The sequence below is a fragment of the Monodelphis domestica genome, chromosome 8 (assembly GCF_027887165.1).
Source record: "Monodelphis domestica isolate mMonDom1 chromosome 8, mMonDom1.pri, whole genome shotgun sequence".
Classification (NCBI taxonomy): domain Eukaryota; kingdom Metazoa; phylum Chordata; class Mammalia; order Didelphimorphia; family Didelphidae; genus Monodelphis; species Monodelphis domestica.
In genome coordinates this window covers 46,771,139-46,797,856 of record NC_077234.1, presented here as the reverse complement: position 1 = coordinate 46,797,856, position 26,718 = coordinate 46,771,139, and the positions used below count along the sequence as shown (strand labels likewise).

Below are 26,718 nucleotides of genomic sequence, written 5' to 3'. Positions count from 1 at the left end.
GTAGGTTACTGAGGGGTGGGCGAATGTTACAAAACTTTTTTATTAGGCTTGACATGTATTTAGCCTTTTTTTCATATAAACATGAATAATCATACACAGTTGACTCTGACCACTGTGTCTATTCAGATCAGAGTGGAAGGGTGGTTTCTTGGGGGGCAGGTGAGAAAAAAAGGGCAATTGCTTGGAGGACCAGTGCTTTCGTTCCTGATTTGAACTCCCTTGGATTTTTTTATGTAATATAAGAAACAAAAAAGTTGAAAGGAATTATAAGTTCCTTTTCTTCTTAGCATATTAGTAACCCACTAGATAGATAAGCAGGCACTTATTTTCAAAGATGGAGTGGCAAATACTACTCTAGCATTGCTTCTTCCACAGGTTCTTGTTACTCTTGTATAAGCCTTCTTTTATTTAAATGTTTGGTAGTTTCAGGGGAAGAGCAAAGATGGAGAAAGCAATGGGACAACCTCTCAAGTCTTGTGACTCTCCATGTCTTAAATTCCCAAACCACATTCTTCTCTTGAATCTAACCCATTTCCTCCAAAGATGCCATTTGTTGTACTACTATATTGAAATTGTACTACTATTGAAATTGAAAAAAAAATTTTTTTCTTCTTTGCTCCTAACCATTCCCTTCTTGGTAAATCCAGTCAACCAATGGTCTTCTTCTTTATTTCGCTAGGAACTAATAACATCTGTAGCTTTCAAATACATTTTTCTCCCCAGTGTCTTAAGAGTGGGAACGTGGCCTTAAGCTTTGGCCCATGGCTACATAATCAATTCAAGATTCTTGTGTGTCCCCACTGAATGCAATATTTTATATATAATCTGATCTGCTCAGAATGCAGTGGGAATCAACCTAAGTCTTGCTGGGTTTTTTTCCCCTTAACTCTTTTCTAACCTTTTAATGACTTTTAAGATAGGGTTAAATGACTTGTCTTGCATCACACAGCTAGGAAATGTCTGAGGCCAGATTCGTTTCCTACCCCTTTTAAAAAGTTAAAAAAAAATTGGTATCCTTTGGTCCCCCCTCCCCTTAATTTTCCTTCTGTATTCTTTCTCTGTCCTTTTAAAGAGTCAATCCTTCTAATCAACAAGGTAGGGGGAAAAAGCCATAGCTGGGAAACATTATTGATAATTTCAGACTTTTTTTCCTGGCTTATCCTCTTTCCTTTAATTCCATCCCTGGGTTGCAGCATATTACTTACATCTTTCTACACTGCTTACCAGAAAAGTGACCTGAAGAAAGCCATATGTATGTGAGACCTCTTAAATGTTTTGTAGGTTTCTTAATATGTTCATTATGCAGAACTTATTGAGCTCCGAGTCAGTACACTTACTCTTCCACTGATTGACAGAACATTGCCCCATAATGTTTAAGTCTACATTTACTCCCAAAACCCATGGTTCATGGGATCGTAGATTCAGAGCTAGAAGACGCCTCAGAGACTATCCATTCTAAGCCCTTACATATGTAAAGATGAGGCTTCTGTGTCCCAAGGAGAGCAACAGACTTGCCTAAGGCCATACATTTGAAATAGGATGAGATTTGGACCAGTTCCTCTGACTCTAGAGCTGTTACTTCCCCCTCTGACCCTGTTACTTCCCAATCTCAGCAATTATTTAGACTCCCGGAAGTTTTACTTTGTTCAAAGGAATACTCTTGAGTTTGGCTTTTGCCATGATTAATGAGGCAAAACTCAGGAGAAAGAGAATTAAAAAGAGTTTATTAAAATTATGTCAAGGTAACATATTGATGTGCTGACTCACTAGAGATCAGCAAGAAATTCAAGATGGAGCTAGCTTTTTTATGGGTAACTTTCATAATGAGATAAAAAACAATTCAGATAAAGACAAGTCAGCAAAAAGGGATGGATCATTGCATCTCCACTCCTTCCCAAGGTAGCGAATATGTGATATTTAACAGGTAGACCTTATGTGCTGGATGGCAGGCAATACAAAGCGCTGTAGATTGGGACATACCTTCCCCAGCAGAGCCTCCCAACACCAATATATAAGCAGTACTGGGAACAATGGATTGCTTAGATGAACATAACTTTCAGTAACTCAATTCAGACCTTTTCAAGACAGCATTGAGATTCTGGGAAAATTTTGATGTTTTTGTTAGATTTTTCTCTTAATTTTCCTTCCTTCCTTCCTTTCCTTCCTTCCTTCCTTCCTTCCTTCCTTCCTTCCTTCCTTCCTTCCTTCCTTCCTTCCTTCCTTCCTTCCTTCCTTCCTTCCTTCCTTCCTTCCTTCCTTCCTTCCTTCCTTCCTTCCTTCCTTCCTTCCTTCCTTCCTTCCTTCCTTCCTTCCTTCCTTCCTTCCTTCCTTCTTCCTTCCTTCCCTTCCTTCTTCCTTCCCTTCTCACTCCCTCCCTCCCCTCCCTCTCCCTCCCTCCCTCCCTCCCTCCCTCCCTCCCTCCCTCTCCCTCCCTCCCTCCTCTTCCTTCCTTCCTTCCTTCCTTCCTTCCTTCCTTCCTTCCTTCCTTCCTTCCTTCCTTCCTTCCTTCCTTCCTTCCTTCCTTCCTTCCTTCCTTCCTTCCTTCCTTCCTTCCTTCCTTCCTTCCTTCCTTCCTCCCTTCCTCCTTCCCTTCCTCCCTTCCTCCCTTCCTTCCTCCCTCCCCTCCCTCCCTCCCTCCCTCCCTCCCCTTCCTCCCTTCCTTCCTTCCTTCCTTCCTTCCTTCCTTCCTTTCCTTCCTTCCTTCCTTCCTTCCTTCCTTCCTTCCTTCCTTCCCCTCCCTCCCTCCCTCCCTCCCTCCCTCCCTCCCTCCCTCCCTCCCTCCCTCCCTCCCTCCCTCCCTTCCTCCCTTCCTTCCTCCTTCCTTCCTTCCTTCCTTCCTTCCTTCCTTCCTTCCTTCCTTCCTTCCTTCCTTCCTTCCTCCTCCCTTCCTCCCTCCATCCCTCCCTCCCTCCCTCCCTCCCTCCCTCCTTCCTTCCTTCCTTCCTTCCTTCCTTCCTTCCTTCCTTCCTTCCTTCCTTCCTTCCTTCCTTCCTTCCTTCCTTCCTTCCTTCCTTCCTTCCCACAAGTTTTTCACCATGTCTGTGTACCTTCACACCTCTTAGAATCTCCAGCTTCCTTCAAAGCTGAGCTCATGTGAAGCTTTTCCTGCTCTTTCCCCACTAAGAGGGCTTGAGCCTTTCAGGATTAGTAGAGAATATGGAGGCTTCCTTCTCTGTGGGCTCTGACCATACAACTGCTCATGGTCACCCTAACTGGCCCTTCTCCACACTTTTGAGGTATTCAAAATGCACTTCAATCATTATTTTATTTGGGTTTTTTTAGACTGCTACTACTAAGTTTGGCCTCTCTCCTCTCATTCAAGTGCCTTCTTGTATGTCCAGGGAGTAGTAAATTAGGACCTGAAAAGTTGGACTCTTGCGAAGCTATTCTACTGAATCTTATCCAGTCTTAGGCTCCTCCATACCGATACTTTGAGCTGTTTCTGCCTCTGAATAGAAATCAGAAGATCTGGGTCATCCCACAATTGGAAGATGTTTCCCAGCCTTCCAAATGCTGCTGCCTTGATCTCTTATTCCACAGTTGACACATCTAAGAGTGACAAGAATATGGAGCCTGCCTTCAATGGTTAGAGAATTTTTTTTTTTTTAAGTAGACAAGTGCCTTGTACTAGGTAGACATTGAGTAAATATTTGTTATTCAGTGATCAACATTAGCGCAGTTGGGTGGCTCAGTGGATGGAGATGGTAAGTTCCTGGGTTCAAAGGTGGCCTCAGAATACTTCCTAGTTATGTGACCCTGGGCAAGTCAATTAACCCCAATTGCCAAGGACCTTATTGCTCTTCTGCTTTGGAACTGATACTTAATATTGATCCTGATAGAAGTTAAGAGTTTTTTTTTTTAATTTAATAGTATTTACCTACCAGGTTTCATTCAGTTGTGTCTAACTCTTCATGATCCAATTTGGGAATTTTTGGGCAGTGATACCAGAATGGTTTGCTATTTCCTTGTCCAGTTTATTTTACAGATGAGGAAGATGAGGCAGGCAAGGTTAAATGACTTGCCTAGGGCTCATGCATCTAGTAACTGTTTGTGGCTGGATTTGAACTCATAAAGATGAGTCTTCCTGAACCCTGACCTAGTGCTTCCATCTACCACTGTACCACCTAACTGCTCCTAGGCATGGTACTTAGCAAACGTTTACAATTAAGTAAGCAAACAGCAAGTATCTATTAAACATCTCCTGTGGACGTGGCATTGTGCTAGGTAATTGAACCCAATCTAACCTCAAAGAGCTTACATTCTTTTATAATACATGGCATAGCTTCAGTCTAGCTCAACTCTGCCTTATAGGTCTGCTATTACGAGCCAAATTCAGGCAGTTATGGGTCTAAATGTGCTTGTTAGATTATTACTCCAAGAGAAGCCAGGGAAATAAAGCCCTCACCTGTGAAACCTCTCCACTTGCTGCTAGGAGCCTCTTGTTGTGAAAGAGAGTCTGGCTCTGCCCCCAAATGGAGACCAATCTTGGCATATCCGACAAGGAATTCCTCATGAATTTGGGTCAGCTAGCTTCCTCTCCCTCTTCAAGTCCTCCACGTAAAGTTCCCAGAGTACCCCAGAGTCACTCTTTCTCCTGCCTTCATTCTCTTTTCACTGACATTTGGACTTGGATGCTTTTTTTTTCCAAATATTCCTTAAGTTGCTTTTGAATGGCTCTGTTCTCCAGGATCTCTCGATTTGAGTAGATTCTTGAATAAAAGCCATTACAAGCCTTCAGCCTTCCCCCTCCATGCCTGAGATCCGTCCAGCGGTCTCTGAGGGTCCGAGGTTACTCCATCTAGATGTGAAGACAGACACTGTGTGCTCAGACCCACGTTTTTTTTAAAATACATTAACTGACCATAACAAATGTGTGTCTTTTATAATTCCTCATCTGCGTGCTCCTTTCCTGTGAGTTGAATACAATCTCTTTGAAGGCAAGCTTCGCCCAGTTGTTGGCATTCAATAAACATTTGCTGGCTGGCTGACTAATCCCTCGAGGTTGCTGAAATACTCTTAAGTCTCTGACATGCATCTCAGGACTGCGAGTGGACTCTTGACCAAGCTTTTTCTTTGAGGCTACTGTAATGCAGAAAATTCGCTATATGGAATTCCCCTGATTATTAGGAATATGATTAGAGACCGTTTTGTGGCATAGCTCAGCTCTCCTTGACTCATCTCCGCAGCGTCGTTGGCTAGGTGGGCGACCTGAAAAGCCCCAGCTGGGGCATCAGAGCGTGTCTGTGCTGTCCAGAATGGCATTGTCCATCATTTCGTTGCTCCTCTTGGTTTTGGAAGATTCTGGGCTATTTGGACCTTTTGCCCCAAACTGGAACTTACTCCACAGCGTTTCTCTAAACGGCTGGCAGAGGAAGAAATAAATAATAGGGTCCAGGCACACGTTGGCCGCCGAGAGGAACAGAGAGAATTCTTTGGCGTAGAGCAAGATTTCTTTGGATTGGCAGTTGTAGTCTTCGAGCTGGCTTTTGGTGTAGGGGATCCGGGCGATGTGGTAGGGGACGAAACACACGCAGAACACAAACATGACGCTGAATATGTTGCGGCTGGACTTTTTCTTGACAGAGATGGAATTCCTTCTGGACTTCAGGTAAGAGCTGTAGATCTTCCTCGTGATGGCCGTGTAGCAGATGATCAGGAGAAAGAACACAACCCAGAAGATGCCCACGCAGATGTAGTTGGAGGCTGTGTGCCACTTGAGCCCCATTTCGTTTTTGAGGTCGATGCACTTGTCTTTCTCCTTAGCATCTTTGTCGGTCAGAATGATGTTGGGGACGGCCAGAAATAACATCAGAGTCCAGATGAGGACAGAAATGATCTTGCTGTAGCCGACCGTGTGAACAAAAGATGCATAAAGGGGCTTCACGATCTTATAATACCTGTCAAATCCGATCAGTCCAAAGAACGTGATTCCCACGTACATGTTGATATAGAAGATCACCGCGGACCCCTTGCATACAAAGATGCTCAGCTGCCAGGGTCCTAATTTGGAATCGCTTAGAATTTTGAATGGGAAAGTCAGACTCATGAGAAGGTCAGCCACTACGATGTTCTTGAGATAGATGATGAAACTCTTCTCGTTGGAAACGTAAAAAAAGGTCCACGCGGATATTCCATTGAGCAGAATCCCACCCACGAAGACAACACAGTAGAGTAGGGGAATGATGTACTGTGTGACTATGGAATTCACATAACATTCGGTATTGTTACCAACAGTTAGGTTGTTCATCATTTTTGTTGTTGTTGTTATTGAAGTCCTAAAAGCAGAGAAGACTCAATTAAGCTTAATGGCATGTAATTGCATTAATAGAAAAGAAATTCAGTGAAAGTAGTTAGAACAAACCTCAAGGATCTTTGAAGTTAGGTTACCTACTCTGGATGGATCCAGGGGTGCTTTCCTATAAAGACAGAAGATGGGAAAAATAGGAAATTGGATGCCATTAAAGCCATGAGATTTGGGGCAAGTCAACTAAACTCTTTGGGCAAGTCATTCCATTGCATTTGTGAGATTTTTGGTTGGCGTAGATGTTCCTTTGCTTCTAAATGTCGGTGACTCTGTTAGAGGGTTGGAAGAAGCTGAGTACCTTGGACATAAAAGAGAGAGGAAAGTTTCCCTAAAACAGTGAATGCCATGTGTAATAGTAGTATGAAAGGCAGACAGGAAGAGAGTAGCAGGACTATATCAGAATGAACAATTATTGAATACCTCTGGAATATTCAACAATTTCCGAATTTTCTCCACTAATTCAGGTTTCTGCTTGAAATAAAAATAGTCCTTTCTCTTCTTTATCCAGAAGACTCTGGAAAGAGCCAGTGCTTTGCTATGTTGGTTGAAAAATTAAACCCTCTTTCTGGTTTTAATCTTAATTCAGTAGACTTAATAAGTTACTTTTGTAAAATAGACTCTGGTTTATTTTTAGATTTTAGGCATAGGAAAATCCCTGGAAATTATCTTTCCCAAAGTATGGCCTAGGGATTACTTGAGGTTTCCCATAGTTCAGAGGTTCCTGTGGGTCACTGAGAGAAATAAACTGAGCTAAAGTGGAAAGGAGGTCATAAACACCCAAAGGGATAGTCTTTAAAGGATAACAGAGCTAATAGCTACCGATAATGGCAAAAGGTAGGGGAACTTCTAGAAGGGTGACCCAAAGGGATTGTTGGGATGGGGGAAGCGGTGCCATGGAGCCAGCGTGGCAGAGCGAGTGGTCAGTGGCTGGGAACAGGAAGCCTTAGCTGGTTGTTCTCTGCATGACAATGGACTTATCCAAGAGGCTCAATCTGAACTTCAGACCTATCAGCTTTTAAATTATACAAGAATTATGAATGGGCGCTCAGCAGATGGAATTGGAGAGGACCCAGTGGCATGAAGGACTGAAAATGAAGACCACACGCTGCCTCCTGGCTCTGAGCATCTTCCTTGGCCAGCCTCTATACCTGGAATAGAGGGTCTCCCTCCTGGCTTCCCTGATTTTCTTCCTTGTCTCAGCTGAAACTGTACTGTCTGCAAAAGCCTTTCCCAGCCCCCCTTACACTTAGTGCCTTCTCTCTGAGCCTACCCTCCTTTTATCCTGTATATATCTTATGGAGAGAGAATCATTTGCATCTTCTCTCTCCCATTACACTGACGAGTTCCTTGAAACAAAGTCTTTTGTTTGTACTCCCCAATACACCCTCCCAATGCCTGGTGCATAGCAAGTCCTTAATAAATCCTTATTGATTAAAAGTGGCACAAGTATTATTTGGGAAGGAACTCTGGGAAAGTATGGATCACCTAGATCTGTGATTGGCTATGAAATCCATAGAGCAGGTATACTCACCATCAAAAGGCTTGTCCACCTTGGTAGAATCTTGCAGACTCCGTGCTCTAGTGGAAAAGCCTTTCAAAATCCAGAAATAATATTAAAATTCCCAGAAATGATTCAATTATACCATATAAAATATGTTATATACTATAAATAAAACCATAAAAATGTGCCTCGAAAATCTATAATCACTTTTATTGATTTCAAGGTTTCAGTCATGGTTCATAGATTTAGAACTGGAAAGACCCTTAGACATCATCTTTTAGTTTACTATTGAGAAAATACATTGTTAAAGAAGAGTTAAAGAGTTAAAGAAACTTACCCAAGGCCATGTAGGATAAACAAATAGGCAGGATTTGTACCCAGATCCTAGGGCTATTTTAAATTGGATATTGTTTTCTATTGTTTCATTTTGCAATATTTTTGCACAACTCCAGAGCAAAACAAGACAAGGATCACGTACACAGGGTGACCTAGCTGTTCCAATGCACGTTCTAATGTTCCAGAGCCAGTTTGGAGAATAAGGCTTTGGGCAAAGACTCAGGAAGATGCTACTTCAATTCTGACCCCAGACACTTAATAGTTGTGTGACACTGAGCAAGATAATTGGCCTTTCTGATCCTCAATTTGCTCACCTGTAAATTGGGCATAAAAACAGCAGCTACCTTACAGCCTTGTGAAGGTCAAATGAAATAATAATGTTCTCTTCTATTTTAATTTATTTTGTTAAATATTTTTCCAATTACATTTTAATCTGATTTTGGGCTGCACTAGGGAGTGGGTGGATTCCTGTTTGACATTTCTGATGTTCCAGATCTTAGGAAAACAATTCTTTGCCCCAAATGTGGTTTTGCATATTAATTTAATTGCTAGATAACCTTTAATTTTCAAAGTAAGACTGGCCATGTTATGGTTGTGTTCAAGTTTAAGTATATCCTGGAGGGGCAGCTAGGATGCTTTGTGATCCTGTACAAGTCACTTAACCTCTATTGCCTAGCCTTTGCCACTCTTCTGTCTTAGAATTGATTTTAAGTCAGAAGATGAGGGTTAAACAAAAAAGGAATATGTAGGATTTAAAGCCAGTGCAACCTGTTTGTTCAAAGAAAGGATGGAGTGGTACTCTAGAAATTCGGGCTGAAGCCATCTGACCTGATTTTGCCTTGGTTTCCTCAGTCTCTGTCATAGTCCTTAAAACCAATAGGCAAATACTAAAGAAATACATGCATTTGTTTCAATTTTAAATTTAATTTAAGGCAACTGTTTTGTGGTCTTTATATAATATTATTTGGAAATAGCTTGACGGTGTCCGTGTAATGCAATTGAGGCTGCTGGACATAAACCAGAAAGGAAGCGAAGAAGGTATGTGAGCAGCCAAAATTAATGCTGCAGAATCACCCCCTTTACTTATGGGGGAATCCCCCCCTCTCCACCTCCATCTACCTTAAAGAAAAAAAACCATTGTGATTAAAGAGTTGGTAATCCTCAACTACCAGGGACTTCCCTTAAGTGGAATCCCTCCTTCCCTACCAGTGCCAGATGAATTCAGTTCATCAAACATTTATTTAACAACTTCCAATGGATGCCAGAGACATTTGGCTGCAAGGCTAGAAAAATAGCTGTGGAGTTGGAGTCAGTAAGCTCTGATCTCTCCTCAAAACCTTATTAGCTATGTGACTTTGGGTAGGTCACTTAACCGTATTTGCCTCAGTTTCCTCTTCTGTAAAATGAGCTAGAGAAGGAAATGGCAAAGGACTCCAGGATCTTGTCACGAAAACCCCAAATGGGATCATTAAGAATCAGACATAACTGAAATGACTGAGCAACACCAACAGCATTTACAGGGTTCTAAAATAATACATTTGAAGCGTTTTTGGAAACTTGAAAGCACTACGTGCATTCTTGTTGATGATATTACTAATAATAGATGATAATATTTTCTATTATTATATTGTTATATTATGAGTATGATAATTAATAGCATATGATCAATGTTACTAATAATAGAATAATCAATGTGGCTATATTGTCAATATGTTATATTATTACTAAAATAACAACAATAAACCCTGCACGTAGTAACAGTATAACTGTGGGCAAATCTCATCACCTCTCAATTTTACCTTCTCTAAAATGGGAATGATACTATTTAGTGCTGTGTCTGGCACAGAAAAGGTGCTTAATAATTAATGTTTATTGATTGATTACATGAGACAGGCTGAGAAAAATGCTAGAAAATAGAGATTTGGCTTGTTGTTCTACCATCAAATTAAGGAATTGGAAGGAACCACTAAAGGTCATTTTACTTGACTCTCTTTATTTTACAAATGAAGAAACTGAGGCCAAGAGGTGAAATAACTTTGCTCATGAGCATCTCTGTGACAGGTAGCTCTTTGTATTCCAAATTCAGTGTATTTTCAACATCCCATGCCATTAGCTACTTGCAATTGTCCGTTATTCTAATTGTATACAAATCTATTGATTAGATTTTCTTACTTTTCTTCAACCTTGGCTGGAGTGAGATGGCCTTCATTAGAATACCTCAGCCTTATGAATCCTTTCCATCTTGAAGTGGTCAATAGCCTTCTTTAAGCACCCTATTATGAAGAGATAAATGGATTAAATTACATGAGAAGTAAATAATTTGGGGTAAACTATGCATGTGATGATTAGATGGCTGCCATGTTTCTGTACGCTTCTTTATTCAAATTTAGCAGCATCATGACTTTTTTAGCTGTCAATACAGTCACTATTCCTGTACTTAAAAAACTCTTACTTTATATTTTAGAATCAATACTACTGTGTATGGGTTCCAAGATGGAAGAGTGGTAAGAACTAGGCAATGGGGGTTAAGTGACTTGCCCAGGGTCACCTGGCTAGGAAGTGTCTGAGTCCAGATTTCAAACCAGGACCTCTTATCTCTAGTTCTAACTCTATTACCCGAGCTACCCTCTTAATTATATCTTTAATGACCTTAGGTTAGTTGTTGGTAGTTGCTCAGTCAAACTTTTACCTTTTCGTTGGATATAATTGTGCCAGTCTCTTTAAAAAAATATTATATATATATATATATATATATATATATATATATATTTCTCTGGGGTCTTAATATTCTGGAAAGAGAGTGAGTGGCTTGACTTCCATGACTTTGTTTGATCTAATGCTCTATGATTTGGGAGGGATTTTTTTTTCATCAGGACTCATAAATTCTTAAATTGTTGAGTTATTTTGCTTTCTTGTGTTTTAATAATAAATTCTGGCATGATTTGGTCAGTTACATCTGGCTTGTGTCCTTTCTGAAAGTACTACTTTAAAGTACACCTTGGAATAATAATTGAATAAGTTTGGCAGGAGGTGTACAAGGTAAAATAATTCAAGGTTAAAATTGATCGTTGGTAGCTCACCCAGGACCAGAGATGAGGTCTTCTGATGGACCGCTCCATAGTCTTTCCTCTGCCTCTCTCTCTCTAGGTGAAGTTTGACTTCACAGCTTGATGAGATTAGTCCGGTCCCCTACTGGGACCTCGCTATTTTGACTCTGTTTCCCCACATACATCTCCCTCATTTTAGGAGGAATTGTGACCGCAGCTTTCATTTCCTACCTCACCCTTTAAGTAGTAACAAAAAGGCGGCTTGATAGATGGGAAGACACCGTCATACCTTTTCCTCCTAAGTGGCTGCTCTAAAAATCAAGCCAATGGTGAGTTCCATATAATCTACCTCTGGGGTTGTTGGTACCTTGATGGTATCCCCAGAGGTCTAAAGCAGACCCATTCCTTGCTTTAAAGGAGCCCTTGGGCAAATGGAGAAACAACATGCAAATAACTTACATAAATGTAAGCTTAATAAAGGATATGTTGGAGGTGGTCAACAGGGGAAGGCACTAGCAGTAAGGGGCACCAGAAAATAAAGAAGGTGTTGAAGAAAGTGTGGATTTAGCTGGGACTTGAAGGAAGCCACAAAAGGAGGTGAAGGATGAGGGAAGAAGAATTCTAGGCTTTGAAGGGATAGCCAGTGAAAATGCAAGGAGGTAGGAGATGGAATTGCCTTGTTAGCAGAAAGATAGCAAGGGGGCCAGTCTGTGAAAGTCTTTGAAAGCCAAGCAGGGAATTTTATATTTGCTCCTAGAGGTAATAGGGAGCCACAGCAATTTATCAAGGGTGTTTTTGTGTGATAGGGTTATTAGAAAGTTTAAACTGACAGCAGAGTGGAAGTGAATGTAGTGAGAAGAGACTGTTGAGGCATGAAGACTGACTAGAGGGCTATAGCAATAATTCAGGAATGATAATAGATGAAAGCCAACCTGAGGATGTTGATGTTGATACTATCAGAGGAGAGAAGGAGGCATATGTAGGAGATGTTATGCATGAAAAGAGGACATGATGTGGCAAAAAAAGGTTGCCTATGAGACATGGAAGTGAGAATGACACCTATATTTTGAGTCATTTGGAGACTGAAAGGATGGTTTTGCCCTTGAGAGTAATAGGAAAAGTAGAAAGAGGGGAGGTGTTTTTTTTTTAATTGAAATTTTTTATTTAATTAATTAATTTAGAACATTTTTGTGTGGTTACATGCTTCATGTTCTTTCAAGAAGGGAGGTTTTTTGAGGGGGGGCAGGGAAGAATTCTGTTAGATATGTCGAGTTTAAAATTGCAATGCATCTAAATTTGTCTCCCATTCTTTTTTTCCTCCCCCAATCCTATAGCTCATATTTCTCTTTCTACTTACCATTTACTATTTACAAAATGTTTCCCTCCCTTAGATCTGTGAGGCAGACAGAGGGGCTTTCCCCTGTCATGCAGAGGAGAAAACATCATTTTGGAGAATTAAAGAGATTTGATGATAGTCATAGAACGAGTGCCAGGGAAATGAAAGATAATAATGCCAATCTGTGATCATGAAGATTTGTGGTGACTCATCCTTTATTAGCCTTACATCTGGAGTTGTGGGTTTTTCCAGCAGGAATGACGGTTTAGTACTGACTCATCCATCCATCAGTTGGATCCTCAGAGAGTAGTTTATAACGACGGCACCCCAAAGCACCTCCAGATGTCATATCTTTCTCCCTAACTCCCTCCCCCCTGACTTCTCTACTGCTGTCAAGGGCAGCATCATTCTTCCAGACTCTCAAACTCTCATCCTGGGCGTCATGCTAGGCTCTGCACTGTCTCTCATCCTTCAGATCCAAGCTGCTGCCAGCATCTCTTGTATTCCCCCATCTCCCCTTTGACACTACCTCCATCCTCAAGCAGGTCCTCATCACCTCGAGTCTGGATTATTGCAATAACTGCTATTTGGTCCACTTGCCTCAAGTCTCCTCACTCCAGTCCATCCCCCATTCAGCCACTAAAGGGATTGCCCTAAAGCATGGCGCCAGTCTGGGTCATCATCCCACTTTATAAACTCCAGTTGTTGCCTGTTGCCTCCAAGAGCACATCCTGAATCCTTTGCTTGGTGTTCAGTGCCCTCCATACTCCAGCCTCCCCGCCAGCCTTTCTAGTTTTCTTAGACCGTATCCCTCAACACGTACTCTTTGATTCAGTAGCATTGGCCTCCTTGCCATTCCATAAATAAGACCCTCCATCTCTCAGCTCCAGGAATTTTCTCTGACTGTCCTCCATTCTTGAATGCTATTCCCCCTCACTCCTTCTACCGGCTTCTCTGGCTGCCTTCACAGTCACTTCTACAAGAAGACTTTCCCAACCCCTCCTAGTTCCAGTGTCTTCCCTCTGTTAATTATGCTCTGTTTATCCCATATGGAGCTTCTTTGTTGTCTCCCCATTCGATCACAAACTCCTTGAGGGCAGGGACTGTCTTTTGCCTTTTTTTTTTGTATCCCCAGAACTTAACATGGTCCCTGGCACATAGTAGGTCCTTAATGAATGTTTTTTGACTCCCTGGCTGTCAGAAGCCTAGAGAAACAATTCAGTTTACTTGAAGGCATTCTAGAGGTGGAAGGAAGATGACCTCGATTGGAATATGCTCTTGGACATTTACAACATGTGTGACCCTGAGCAAACTCCTTAACTTTTCTCTGAACCGTAGTTCTCTCACGTATAAAATAAGGAATTTGGACCAAATGACCTAGAAGATGTCTTCCAACTCTTACTCTGTCTGTGATCCATATAATCAACTTCATATTCTAGCCTTGACCTGCCATCAGCCACAGAGAATGGAATGCGAATAAAGGAAAAGAAAAGGGATGAAGCAAACATTTATTAAATGTCGACCATGTACCAGGCATTTTGCTTAGCACTGTATAAATGTATTAGCCCATTTGATCCTCACAACTCCCCTACAACTTATTATCATCTTCTTATTATTATTCTCATTTTGCAGTTGAGGAAACTGAGGCAAAGGTTAGGTGACTTATCCAGGGTTACATAGCTAGTAAGTGTTAGATATGAATTCAGTTCATCTTAACTTTATGCTCAGTGCTCTATCCAATGCACCACCTAACAACCATATTTGTATTCTACAGGAATAAATAATTGGGTTCCCTTCCCTCCCCCCAATGGATGTAAATGAATCCTTAGAGAACCATGCCCATTCTGACAGAGGATCAGGACATATTTATTCTTTAGTTAGAAATATAATCAATAGGAGGCACTAGGTGGCTCAGTGGATAAAAAACCAAGCCTAGAGATCCTGGGTTCAAATCTAGCCTCAGACACTTCCTAGCTGTGTGACCCTGGGCAAGTCAATAACCCCCATTGCCTAGCCCTTACCATTCTTCTGCCTTGGAACCAATTCACAGTGTAGATTTGAAGACAGAAGATAAGGGTTTAAAAAGAAAGGAAAGAAAAGCAGAGAAAAAGAAATGTAACCAATATAAATGGTTGACATTAAGTTCTGGATTTCCAGGTCCTTATCCCCCCTCCTGAAAGGCCTGTATCTTAGGTGACAGCCAGTGCTTTCCGTTTGGTACACCCAGAACCCAGCATCTGCTGTGGAAGACACTGCGATGGTTGCAACAATTGGTACGGTTACCATCAATATCAAGATGCTGCCTTGTTGCCCTTGTCAGGGCTGGTGGGGAACGATAGAGCCAAAATGATGATAGCAATGGACAAGAAAGACTAGAGCCTCAAATGAGAGAAAGGAAAATATCCAGGAGAAAGAGAGAATAGGAAACTGTCTGGGGATAGAGAAAAACAGATTCATCTCTTCATGATGTCCAAGTTACTGTGGTTTTAGAAAAAGTGGATATTTTGGGGATTTGGGAGATAAAAATGTTCCCATGTGTTGTTGATCTTGTTTTTCCAGCTTTATAATAAAAAAAAATTGGGCTGATTCCCCAATTGATAGTCAAAGTGGTATTTTAGGGAGGGAGGGAGGGAAAGAAAGCAGGAAGGAGGGAGGAAAAGAAAAAAGGAAGGGAGAAAAGGAGGGAAGGAAGGAGGGAGTACACTTAAAACCGCATTTTAAAAATGCTCCAAATAATTAGGGAAGTACAAATTAAAGGAACTCTGAAACTGCATCTCTCACCAATCTAATTCACAAAGCTGACCAGAAGGAAAGTGACAAATTTTGGCAAGACTATGGTAAAACAGTTCAAAAGTTCACAAAATTTTATGTGAGGATGCCAGATGGTGGGGTGGGTAAGGGAGTTAGACTAGGAATCAGAAAGACTTGAGTTCAAATCCAGATATGTGACTGGACAAATCACTTAATTTCTCTCAGCCTCAGTTTCCTCAGCTGTAGAATGGGGATCAGAATAGCATCTACCTCTCACGGTTGTTGTGAGGATCCAGTAAGATCTGAACTTTGCCATATGAATGCCAGCTTTATTATTATTAACTAATCTCCTCAGCCAGTGAAAGGGCAATCTGTCTTGGAAAATGTTTATGTAGAATTGAAAGTTTAATTCTTTGTAAGAACCCTACATGAAATCAGTTTTATGATAAGCTCAAAGAGCATCAGCTCTGAGTCTGGACTCACTTCTCTTGGAGTGATTGCAATCGTTACGGAGATGAGAGTCTTGGGCAGCATATTTCCTGAACCTCTATCGATTTTTCCTTTTGTTCCGTTAATTGATGAAATTCTAGCATAATTCTGCTTGACTAGAGAGAGCCCTTCAGGAAGTTGGCAAGATATCTTGTAAGGATGCACAGTCCACACTCAGGAAGACTTTTAGAGCATCCCAATGTTCACCTGTCCTTTGGGATTGGTTAAATTGGTTAAATGATGGATGCTTGTGAACTTAGAGTTTCTTGGAGCCCTTCTCTTTCTTTTATAAATATCTCAAAGGAAGGACCTAGAAGATACAGTGAGTGATGTTTGGGGTTTATAGCAACCTTCCTATCACCACATCAGCTGGGTTTCTCCAGATCCGATCCTTGTGCTCTGGTGTGTAATGAAAAATGTTTCGTCCATTTGGGATTGGTCTTAAGAACTCGAGGTGTAACTTTCATGCCTGATCCTTCTTTCCTTCATGATGCAAGCTCTGAGCGGTGTAATTATGCCTCGTGCACACTAGGGAAAGCATCGACTTCACAAAGGCCCCTCTCTCACTCAGGTTGGAATGTGTAATGGGTTTTGTGAAGTCCCACTTTCTTCCCACCCCACGAAAGAGATTTTAGGACTTTTTTATGCACCAACTAGAGATTGGCCAATGAAGAAGAGTCATTTTCTCCAATGTCAGTTTGAATCAAGGGAGTTAGAAAGGAGGTAACTAAGATGTGGGCTCTTTCTTCATTAGGATGGTTTCTCTAGAATGTCATCTCAAACTATAAGTGTGAATTCATTGTCTTTTCCCTCTAAATAGAACTTCCTCATTTCTCCACATCTCCGCCATTTTAGTAGTCCTTCTGTCCCACCCTATGGCAGGTAGGTGGCATAAAATGCTAGTCCCAGAGTCAGAAAGACGTATCTTCTTGAGTTCAAATTTAGCCTCAGATACTAACTAGCTTTGTGACCTGGAGCAAGTCATTTAACCCTTTTTTTTTGTCTCAGTTTCTTCATCTGTGTGTGTGATGGAGGAGGAAAACCACTTCAGTATCTTTGCCAAGAAAACCCCAAATGGAATCAATGAAATGGCTCAAGCACTGTGCCTTCTCATACCAATTGAGAGCCATTTAGTTCCTTCTCTTTTTAAATTTCCCCCCCCCAATAGTCACCAAGCCTCATTTAATTCCCTTTGAAAGTTCCCCCATATTTTGCCTTTCATCCATTCCTAGGGGCACCTAAGTCATGCAGTGGAAAGAGTTCTGAGCCTGGATTCAGGAAGGCTAGAATTCAGAGCCTCCTCACCAACTTATAGGCTGTGTTACCTTGGACAAGTCCTTTAACCATTTTGTTCCTTAATTTCCTTGTCTGTAAAATGGATGTGATAATAGTTCCCGGTTATTTTCTATTCCTTTATCCCATTCAGTATTGCTCAATAACTTTAAAATAATAGATTTATTCTTCATCTTAAAACCCTACAATTCATTTAGTCGACAAGGGGAGGGGGGCGATTAGACGGCTCAGTGGATTGAGACAAGCCTAGAGATGGGAGGTTCAAATCTGGCCTCAGAAGGCTTCCAAGCTCTGTGACCCTGGGCAAATCACTTAACTCCCATTGTCTAGCCCTTACCACTCTTCTGCCTTGGAGGTGATACACAGTATTTATTCTAAGACTGAAGGTAAGGGTTTAAAAACAAAAACAAAATATTCTGTGTGATTCTTAGGATGATGGAAAATTTAGATAAGTCTGTGTTCCTGTACTGTAGTGTGGGACTAAAAATTTAATAAAAGGATCACGTAGGTGGTTCAGTGAATAGAGCACTGGATCTAGAATCAGGAAGACTTGAATTCAAATCCAGTCTCAGATACTTCCTAGCTGTGTGACCCTGGGCAAGTCATTAACTCCATTTGTCTCCATTTCCTCATTTGTAATGAAATGGAGCTGACGAAGGAAATGGCAGCCCACTCAGCTCCAAAAGGGTTCTTGGAGAGTTGAACACTACTGAAATGACTAAGTGACACCAACAAAATTTAATAAAGGCTTCCTGACAGATGGATAGAGGCCAGCACAGAGAAAACTTCATCTACTCATCTTCTGATTATCACCATCAAGCAAGGAAATCATCAGAGATGACCTTGCCACACAGTCACTTAGAGATGCTCATACACCGAGGGTGTACTGTACAAAATTCCAGTGGAAGGGGAACTTTTATTAGATGGTGACTTTCTCTAGAAGCTCTTATTTGCATTTAATAAATATATTAATAGGTATGACTCAGATGCATTCTTAATTGGAAAAGAGGCAAAACTCTAAGTTTGGGAACAAGGAAAAGTTTGCTGATGGGAAAATGAATTGGGTAAACTTACAGGAAGACCTAGGGAAGGGCAGGATTAAAAAAGTGGGAACAGCATGAGCAAAGACATCAAGATGGGAGAGTGCAGGACCAGGAGAAAATCATCCATAAAATGGGCATAATAGTACTTGCCTCTCCCCCATCATCATGCTCAGCCATAAATGCATTATAAATGAAGTAGGAGCAAGCAATTATTTAGCACCGACGACATGCCAAGTACCATGGTAAGCAATTTACAAATGTTCTCTCATTTGATCCTGAATGGTCTATATTGTTCAAGTATATTTCTCCCCAATATAGAATTTAGCTGTCATCAAGTCAAGTCTGTGCCTCTTTATTTTGGAGAGGAAGCCAAGGACCAAAGACCTTCATTCATCCACAAGCATTTATTAAGCACCTGCTAGGTACAAAGTAGTGTGCTAAGCCCTGGGGATTTTTACAAGGATGAAGGTGACCCAGACCGTATTGTCCGAGAGGGGTGAGGCAAGGAAGAATAGAATAAAAGTTAGAATGGGGGCAGGAGAGACATCAGGCAGAGTGCTCCTGGAATGGAGGGGCCACCTTTCAGCACCGAGGTGTCAGGAGAGCGTGCTAGCTTCCCTGAGTTCCAGTGTTAGTCTTCTGACTCCAAATCCAATGTTCCTCCACTAACCGGAGCTCCTTTTAACCCAGGACATTCAAAGCCCGTCCTCTTCCTCTCTAATAGAAGAGCCAGGGACCCCTGAGATGTTCTAAGGTTCACTTCAGAGGGGAGGAAGGTGGGCAGACTTAGCAGAACACAGTGAGATCTGGCCCCCAAACAGGAAACGATTGTAATCTAAAAGATCAGACAAAAATGCTAAGAAGGAATTTGTAGCCCCAAAGACAAAACCATTTAAGTATTTAGAGTCTGATAGGGAAGGGAAGGACATAAGCATTTATATAGCACCTACTATGTGCCACGCATTGTGCTAAGAACTTTTACAAATATCCCATTTGCTTCTCACAACAACCCTGTGAGGAAGGTGCTCAGGTCCCCATTTTACATGTCAGGCAACTGAGGTTAGGTGATTTGAGTGGGGTCAAATTGAATGACTGGAGCTGGGTTTGAACTTGGTTCTATCCAGGGTGCCAGCAATTGCCCAGACAGAGCTCACATTTACATAGCACTTTAAGGTTTACAAATGTGATCTCATCGATCCTCACAAAAACTCTGAAAGACGGGTGTTATTATTCACCTCATTTTACAAATGAGGAAACTGAGGCAGGCAGAGGTGAAGTGATTTGTCAGGTTGCAATTGAGGCACAAATTCTATTCACTCCAAGTCTGGTGTTCTATGCGCTGTGGGACACAGCTGCTTCTCACATCATTTAACCCAGGTCACTCATTTTATTTATTTACTTGTTTGTTTATTTTTAAAAATCCCTTACCTTCTCTTTGAGAATCAATACTAAATATTGCTCCCAAGGCAGAAAAGAGTAAGGGCTAGGTAAATGGGGTCGTGACTTGCCCAGGGTCATACATTTAGGAAGTTGTCTTGAACCCTATCCAACTAGTTCATCTTCAGTTTCTTTATCATTTGTGATGGTTCCATTTGGGGCAGCCAAGTGGCTCAGAGGATAGAGAGCCAGCCTGGAGTCAGGAGGACTTGAGTTCAAATATGGCCCTAGACACTTCCTAGCTATGTGACCCTGGGCACAATTGTCTAGCCCTTACTGCTCTTCTGCCTTGTCACTGAAACTTCGTATTGATTATAAGACAGAAGTTAAGGGTCTTAAAAAATAGATGGATAGATTTGATTACTAGAGGCTGTTGCTGATCTAAGTTTATGACCTTATTATCTACTTTAAAATTTGAGTGAGCATTCCCTCGCCTTGCTCCCAGCACTAAAAAAAACCAAAACCCCAACAAACCCAGAATTCCTTGAACACTCTATTTATAATACAACAATCACAAGACAAATACAACAGCTGCCTGAGGGAAGACAGCAATCATTTCCTGTGTGTGTGTGTGTGTGTGTGTGTGTGTGTGTGTGTGTGTGTTTTTTAATAGATATCATCATTTGAAGTACCAGAGACACCAATGGGGGCATTCGCTCTCCTACAAAAAGGTTTTCTAATAATTACATTTTCTTGGGATGTCCTTTTTTATTTCTGCTGATATTACCAGACCGTTAGACCTGGGAGGACCTCCCAAAGTCCTCTGGTCCTGGGCTGAGAAGTGAAGGACTTGTCAAAGGTCACACCGTGACCAAGCTGGGGGCTAGAAGCCCAGCCTTGTCCACTTTTATTTTTACTCAACTCGGAAATTCTGGCTTATTTTGTTCTATGTTGACAGATTGTTTTTCTTTCTGTGTTATTTTCTTCCCATGAAATAAATGGTGGTTGTTGTGGTCCAGGGGGAGAAGGGGACAAGACAGGAAAAGGTCGTTGAAGCTCAGGGTACTGTACTGGGAATGCCGGTATCCAAAGAAGAAAATGATTTGGGAAAAGCTCTATGTTGGCTTTTAGAATTTTGGTGCTCATGAATATCCTGCTTCCCTCTTTAATAAAGGGGAACATGCTCAGAGGCTTGAAGCTTTGCTCTTGTCTCTCAAATGTGAGAAGAAAGACAACAGGCGATTGAGTTGTCATCTCTAGGTTTTTGTGTCCTTGTGTTTTAGGTGGTTATTGCCTTGCTTCCCCTCTCTCCTGTGCCTCCCCACTTGACAGTTTTTACTGTTGCTATAGGGTCAAAAATACTGGGCTTGGCATCAGGAAGACTCGTCTTCCTGGGTTCAAATCTAGCCTCAGACACTTCCTAGATTTCGTGACTCTGGTCAAGGCATTTCATCCTGTTTGCCTCAGTTTCTTCATCTGTGAAATGAGCTGAAGAAGGAAATGGTAAACCACTCCAATATCTTTGTCAAGAAAACCCCAAATGAGGTCACGAAGAATTGGACACCGCTGAAATGACTGCACAACAGCAACCCCATCATTGCTATAGTGTCCAAAAGGCTAAGAAAAACAAGTCAGGCACAGAAGCCAGTCTTTCACTAGCCAGAGCTGTGAGGTCAGAGGATTTAGAACTGGAGAGGATTTTATAGATCACCTCTGTTGGGTCATGGCTCCCATTGGCAGACTGGAAAATCTATGAACAAGCCCTTCCCAGAATAATGGCTTTAATTAAATAAAATCAAATGCATATGACTACTAAGGAAACCAGTTAGAGTCACATCCAGTTAAGAAAATATTAAAACTTCAAATAGTAACGTTCACAGAACCCAGGATCAGAATTCCCGAAACCTTTATTATGAAGTTGATGATTAAATAAGGGTTCAAAAATTGTTAAATAATTACTATTATTGTAGATCACATCATCGGGCATAGATCAGGAAAGGGACATCACAAGTCATTGGACCAGTTACTTCACTTCTCAGATGAGGAAACTGAGGAAATTTAAGTGACTTTCCCAAAGTCATCGAGGAAGTAAATGACACCACTAGGGTTATGGATGTGAGGAGGAAGAGGATGCTTTTGGAGCAAACAGTGGCATGGGGAGTGATTTTGGGATAAAGCCATGGCTAAGAAGGGAGTTGGTGGTTAAAAGGAAATGGAGACTTACAGACATGAAATTTACCCACAATTGCCAATCACTAGGTCAATGGGATAATACATTACACCATCTAAAACTTAATTTCTCCTTCCTTAACATGTTAGAAGTGGGGTGAATACCATAGAATTTGCCCAATTCTTCTCCGCCTTTCCCCTTGCCCCCATATCTCAGCAGTTACAACCCTGCTTCTGCCATTACCTCATGGGAAAGTATGCTGAGAATTCTGAAGGAGACAGGAAAAGAAGAAGCTATTTGTAGTGTGTCCAAGAGGATGCATGATGAGCCACATAGCAGGCTGCCCTCAGAGTCAGAAAGACCTGGGTTCAAATCCTGCCTTTCTTTGTGTCTCTGGGCAGAGCACCACCTCAGAATATTGATAGACATTTCAGAGAGGATATCTGTTTGCATTGGTAGAGAAGGTTCTTCCTTGAGAACTTTCTCTATGGGTAAAGTCAATTCTGATAAAAGCTAGAACAAACAAAATCCTCATTCATCTAGATTGCCAACTTGGACTAACTTACCGTCATGTGCTAACATACTTAACAGCCTTTCTCTTCTCCCCTTTCCTAATGGGGAGTTAAAATGATCCATGCATCACAGACCAACTGCCTTCCCCGACAGGCCAGAATCAGGCTAAGTGCCTGACATCCCGTTTAGCCTTATGGACCATCCTTTGGGACCATGATGAGTTTTAATCCCTCGGGTGAAGCAAGAAAATGAGCCCGACCCTTTTTCATTAGCCAGGCACAGGTTGCATCTCTCAGTTGGAGAAGCCAGTCATCAGGACTGGGGCATGCCCTCTTCCTGTGGCCTCGGTGCTAAGAGTTTAGCTTGTTAACAAAGTGGCAGGTTCCTTCAAGCCTGCCACTTGGGTGTATGTTGGCTCAAAATTCATGCGAAATGCCCAAGTTTTATTTTAATTTTTTTTAGTGCCTCGGACTTTAGGAAAGGTGAAACTACTGTATAATAAAGAACAGGAATATATTAGAATTGGAATGGCCCTTTGAAATCATCTCCTCCACCTGTCTCATTTCCTAGAGGAAATAGAAGGTTACACGTTGCTCCACTTGCCTAAGCTCTCAGCTATTTAGTAGCTGCCCCGAGACTCAAACCCTCATCTCTGTTTCACAGTACCTCTCTCTGTTATACTTGTGCCTCTGCGTTAATTCTGTCTCCTAACTCGTGTCTGCATCTCATCTTCTCTGTCTCTCTCTGTCTCTCTCTGTCTCTCTGTCTCTCTCTCTCTCTCTCTCTCATCTGTCTGTCTGTCTCTCTGTCAGTCTCTCTCTTCTCTTTATCCTTCTCTCTCTCTTGCTCTCTCTCTTGTTTGTCTGTCTGTCTCTTCTCTTTCTCTCTCTTGTCTGTCTCTCTTCTCTTTATCTCTTTCTCTTGCCTGTCTGTCTGTCTGTCTCTCTCTCTCTCTCTCTCTCTCTCCCCCCCCCCCACTGACAGACAGCTGTCACCGAATAGCTTCAGCAAATAGCACTTTATCTTAGAAACCTTGATTCATAGCACAGGATAGTGAGTAGGTAGCTGGCTGGCTGCTTGCTTTCTCCACTCTTTTCTTCCCTTCTTGCCTTTGCAGAGATCACATGTTGAATCCAATGCTGAGAAAAAGATCTTTTGAGGAGATCTCACTCCCTGTCTCAGCAGGAGCTCTCCCTTTCCACTAACAGCCTCTAATTAACTTTCAGAATCCTAAAATGAAATCTTTGAACTCAGGTTTTGGGGGATGTGAGGGGGGGACCAAACTCTTTTTTCCCCCTAACTCATGGCTGAGTCTTGGGTTGGGGGTGTTTTGAGCAAAGATACTGTAGTGATTTGCCTTTTCCTTTTCCAGCTATTTTACAGAGGAGAGGACACTGAGACAAACAGGGTGAAGTGACTTGCCCTGGGTTGCAAAGCTAGAAAAGTGTTTGAGACCAGATTTGAATGTAAGAAAATGAGTCTTCTCAACTCCAGGCCAAGTGCTCTATCCACTGCACCACCTAGCTGCCCTTTGGATTCCATTAAATAGAAACATATTTAGCATTTATCTGATAGAAGCATAAAAATTTAAATTAAAAATAAAATAAAATAAATAAAATCCATGTATAACCCAGTGGATGGACTTGTCAGCTCCAGGGCGGGGGGGGGGGGGGGGAAGAAAAGGGGAGGGAGAGAAAATGAATCATGTAGCCATGGAAAAATATTTTAAAATTTAAAAATAAAATAAATATCTGATAGAAGCAGCCCACTACTGGGTGGGGTTCTCAGGGACAGGTACATATTAGAGGTATTAGAGTTGCCAAATCCAATTCTAATCACTTAATTAGGTTAAATGAACTCTTTCCTGACTCCAGCAGCAGCCCCTTTCTAAACCTTTGTATGGAGATGTTGACAGTCATAAGAAATCTCTTGGCAAGAGGCTGTCATTCACATCTCACTGCATCGCGCTGTGCTGAATTGCAAAGATAGCACCTTCAGTTTTAAGCACAGTTGCAGTAAATTAACTCAGTATTTCTCTACCTTCTATTTACAACCTCTTGGAACTGGCACGATGGTCACCATGGAGTAGGAAGTGGCTAATTGAGATTTCTTCAGCAACAGATCTAAGTTTCCATTTTGATTTGTAGAATTCAGCTGCATTCAATTCTCCTGGAACTCTTTTAAGTGGTTTTTATTTGCATTTTAATATCTGTTAAAATTTTAGGGGAATATTTTTCAAAAGCAGGAGTTCTGACCCTTTTTTGTGTCCTAGACCCCTTTTGTGATCAAGTGAATTCATTATAAGTAGTTTGTTTTGTTTTTATTTAAACCCAAATCTTCGTTCTTCATATCAGTTCTAAGACAAAAGTACATCAAAGGCTAGGTAGCTGTTATGTCACTTGCCCAAGGTCACACAGCTCAGAAGTGTCTGTGGCTAGATTTTCACATCCTTCTGACTCCAGACCTGGCCCTCTACCCATTATGCTATCTATCTGTCCCATAGCAGTGTTTATAAGGGTATAATATAAAATATACTGGATTATAAAGGGACCCAGTTAAACTGAAATAATGGTTATCAAAGTATTGTTATCTCCCAATTTAATTATTTCATTTTACTGACAAGGGAATGAAAGCTACATTATTTATTGATCTGGATGGTAAAGATTCAGGAAGCATTTTCAAATGGCAGGAGAAATTCTAAAGTGGTTTTATTTGTTTTTGCCTTTCAAAAAGATCTCTTAAATTTTTCTTCAGTAAAGCATGTATAAGGCTTAAGTACTAGCTTATAGTAAGTATTTACAGTTTAGTAGTTCTTTGGTTAGATGTCTAAGCATCAGAGAACTTGGAGCTGACAACATAATTTAGTCCAGACTCGTCATTTTGCAAATATGGAAACTGAGCTGCAGAGAAGACAAATGAATCACCTGAGGTTACACAGCCACTTTGCACAGGTATAGAAACCTTGTTCTCTCTGTGCCCCTTATCCATCATACCTTGCTGCCAACTCTTTATTGATTGATTGATATGGGTGAGACCCTACAAGAAAACGTTGATGCATTCTTAACTTTCTCCTTTTTTTTTTAAAGTACAGTCAAATCTGTGAAGCTAGAGCCAAATTCTGTTCAAAATAGTTATTTCAGAAGATGGGAGTCTAGTACCCAGCAGCATGAGAAGCGTACGTAAAAAAGCCTTTGCTTTGGAAAGAATTTTCATCACTTACCGATTCAGGCTGTCTCTCCTGTGGCACAAAGTCATGACCGTATTATTAGCAGTTGTGTGGATTTGAAGGTAGGGAAGAAGAAATGCAGCGCTTTGCTGCCTAGTGCTCTTGGAGGGACTGCCGAGAAGTGCTACACCCTCTCCGAAGTGGAATGGTTTAAAGTGCTCCAAGGGATATTGACATCCTGCCAAATGTGTAAATGTCAAGCTCTACAGATGGCCCGCCTTATTGCCAAGCACAGCACTTACATGTCCTTATACAAGTCAGACCTGATTTGTGTTCAGGATTACAAATGATCAAAGCTCGAATAACCAAATAGTGAATAGTCCAAAGCCTGACGAAATGGAAGGGGGGGGGGGCAGGGAAGAGAGTGAGAGAGAGCACAAGGAAGAACAAGCTTTCCCATGCCTAGCCGTGACCTTTTTTAGTGGGGCTGCTACAATCCTATCCTCTGAATTTATTTGTTAGGAAGCGTTTTCAAGTTGTTTCTCATGGATTCTGTCATCTCTCCTTCAGACTCTGAGGAGCAACAGGAAAATATGCAAGGTCTGATTTTCTTCCAGAACTTTTCTCATAAATTTGGGAAGAAACATTTGGGAGAAACCTCGGATCCTGCGTATTTTCCTGCTGCCAGATTTCAGTAGTGAAAGGGGATGGAGAGTGTAGACAGACAAGGATTCCAATGGGTGGGTTTAGGAGCGTGCTGGGGATAGAGTCAGAGGACCTCTGAGATTCCATGGTTTGCTGGGTTTCAGGAAAAAACCTCCCAACAACTAGAGCTGTGCAAAACTAGAGCTGTAGCATGAGCTTGCTCTGGGAGTGGCAGATTCTTCCCAACAGGACATCTTCAGTGAGGACCAGATGACCACTTGTCAGATACTATGGCGAGGGTTCTTGTTCAGGTATTGAGTGGATGAAATACATTTTTTTGAGGGCTTACTATGCACCAGGGACTATGTTAGGCACTGATAATACAAATATAAAAGTGAGATGGGGGCAGCTGGGTAGTTCAGTGGTAGAGAGCCAGGCCTAGAGACAGGAGGTCCTGGGTTCAAATCTGACCTTAGAGACCTCCTAGTTGTGTGACCCTGGGCAAGTCACTTAACTCACATTCTTCTGCCTTGGATCTGATACATCATATTGATTCTAAGACAGAAGGTAAGGGTTAAAAAACATTAGAGAGTTCCTGCCCACAAGGATCTGGAATCTCAATAGAGAAAAATAGAGACCAACTGCAGGGAACAAGGAAGACAGTTTTGATCTGGGGTATTAGAGGGATGGTGAGTGATCCATAAAGCAGGGAGTTGATATCTTCTTTCTGGGAGCAGTGGTAGCTTT

General features: G+C 41.6%; 2 protein-coding genes across 6 annotated transcripts in view; one reads left to right on the top strand and one right to left on the bottom strand.

Annotated features, from left to right (window-relative positions):
• The window catches only part of MED12L (mediator complex subunit 12L), a 625,295-nt gene that overhangs the window by 373,360 nt on the left and 225,217 nt on the right, over positions 1 to 26,718 (top strand).
• P2RY14 (purinergic receptor P2Y14) overlaps positions 2,884 to 26,718 on the bottom strand; it is a 50,466-nt gene continuing 26,631 nt past the window's right edge. The window contains exons 1-5 of one of the 5 annotated variants that reach the window (XM_007502024.3): positions 25,381 to 25,788; positions 10,314 to 10,414; positions 7,836 to 7,895; positions 6,362 to 6,416; positions 2,884 to 6,275 (exon numbers count right to left, since the gene is read on the bottom strand). In XM_007502024.3, coding sequence (XP_007502086.1) covers positions 5,231 to 6,250 — 1,020 coding nt within the window. In that variant the 5' untranslated portion in view covers positions 6,251 to 6,275; positions 6,362 to 6,416; positions 7,836 to 7,895; positions 10,314 to 10,414; positions 25,381 to 25,788 and the 3' untranslated portion in view covers positions 2,884 to 5,230. Of the gene's footprint in view, positions 6,417 to 7,835; positions 7,896 to 10,313; positions 10,415 to 25,380; positions 25,790 to 26,718 lie in introns of those variants that run through there. The other 4 variants (XM_056807763.1, XM_056807764.1, XM_007502026.3 and 1 more) reach the window with 4 other exon arrangements.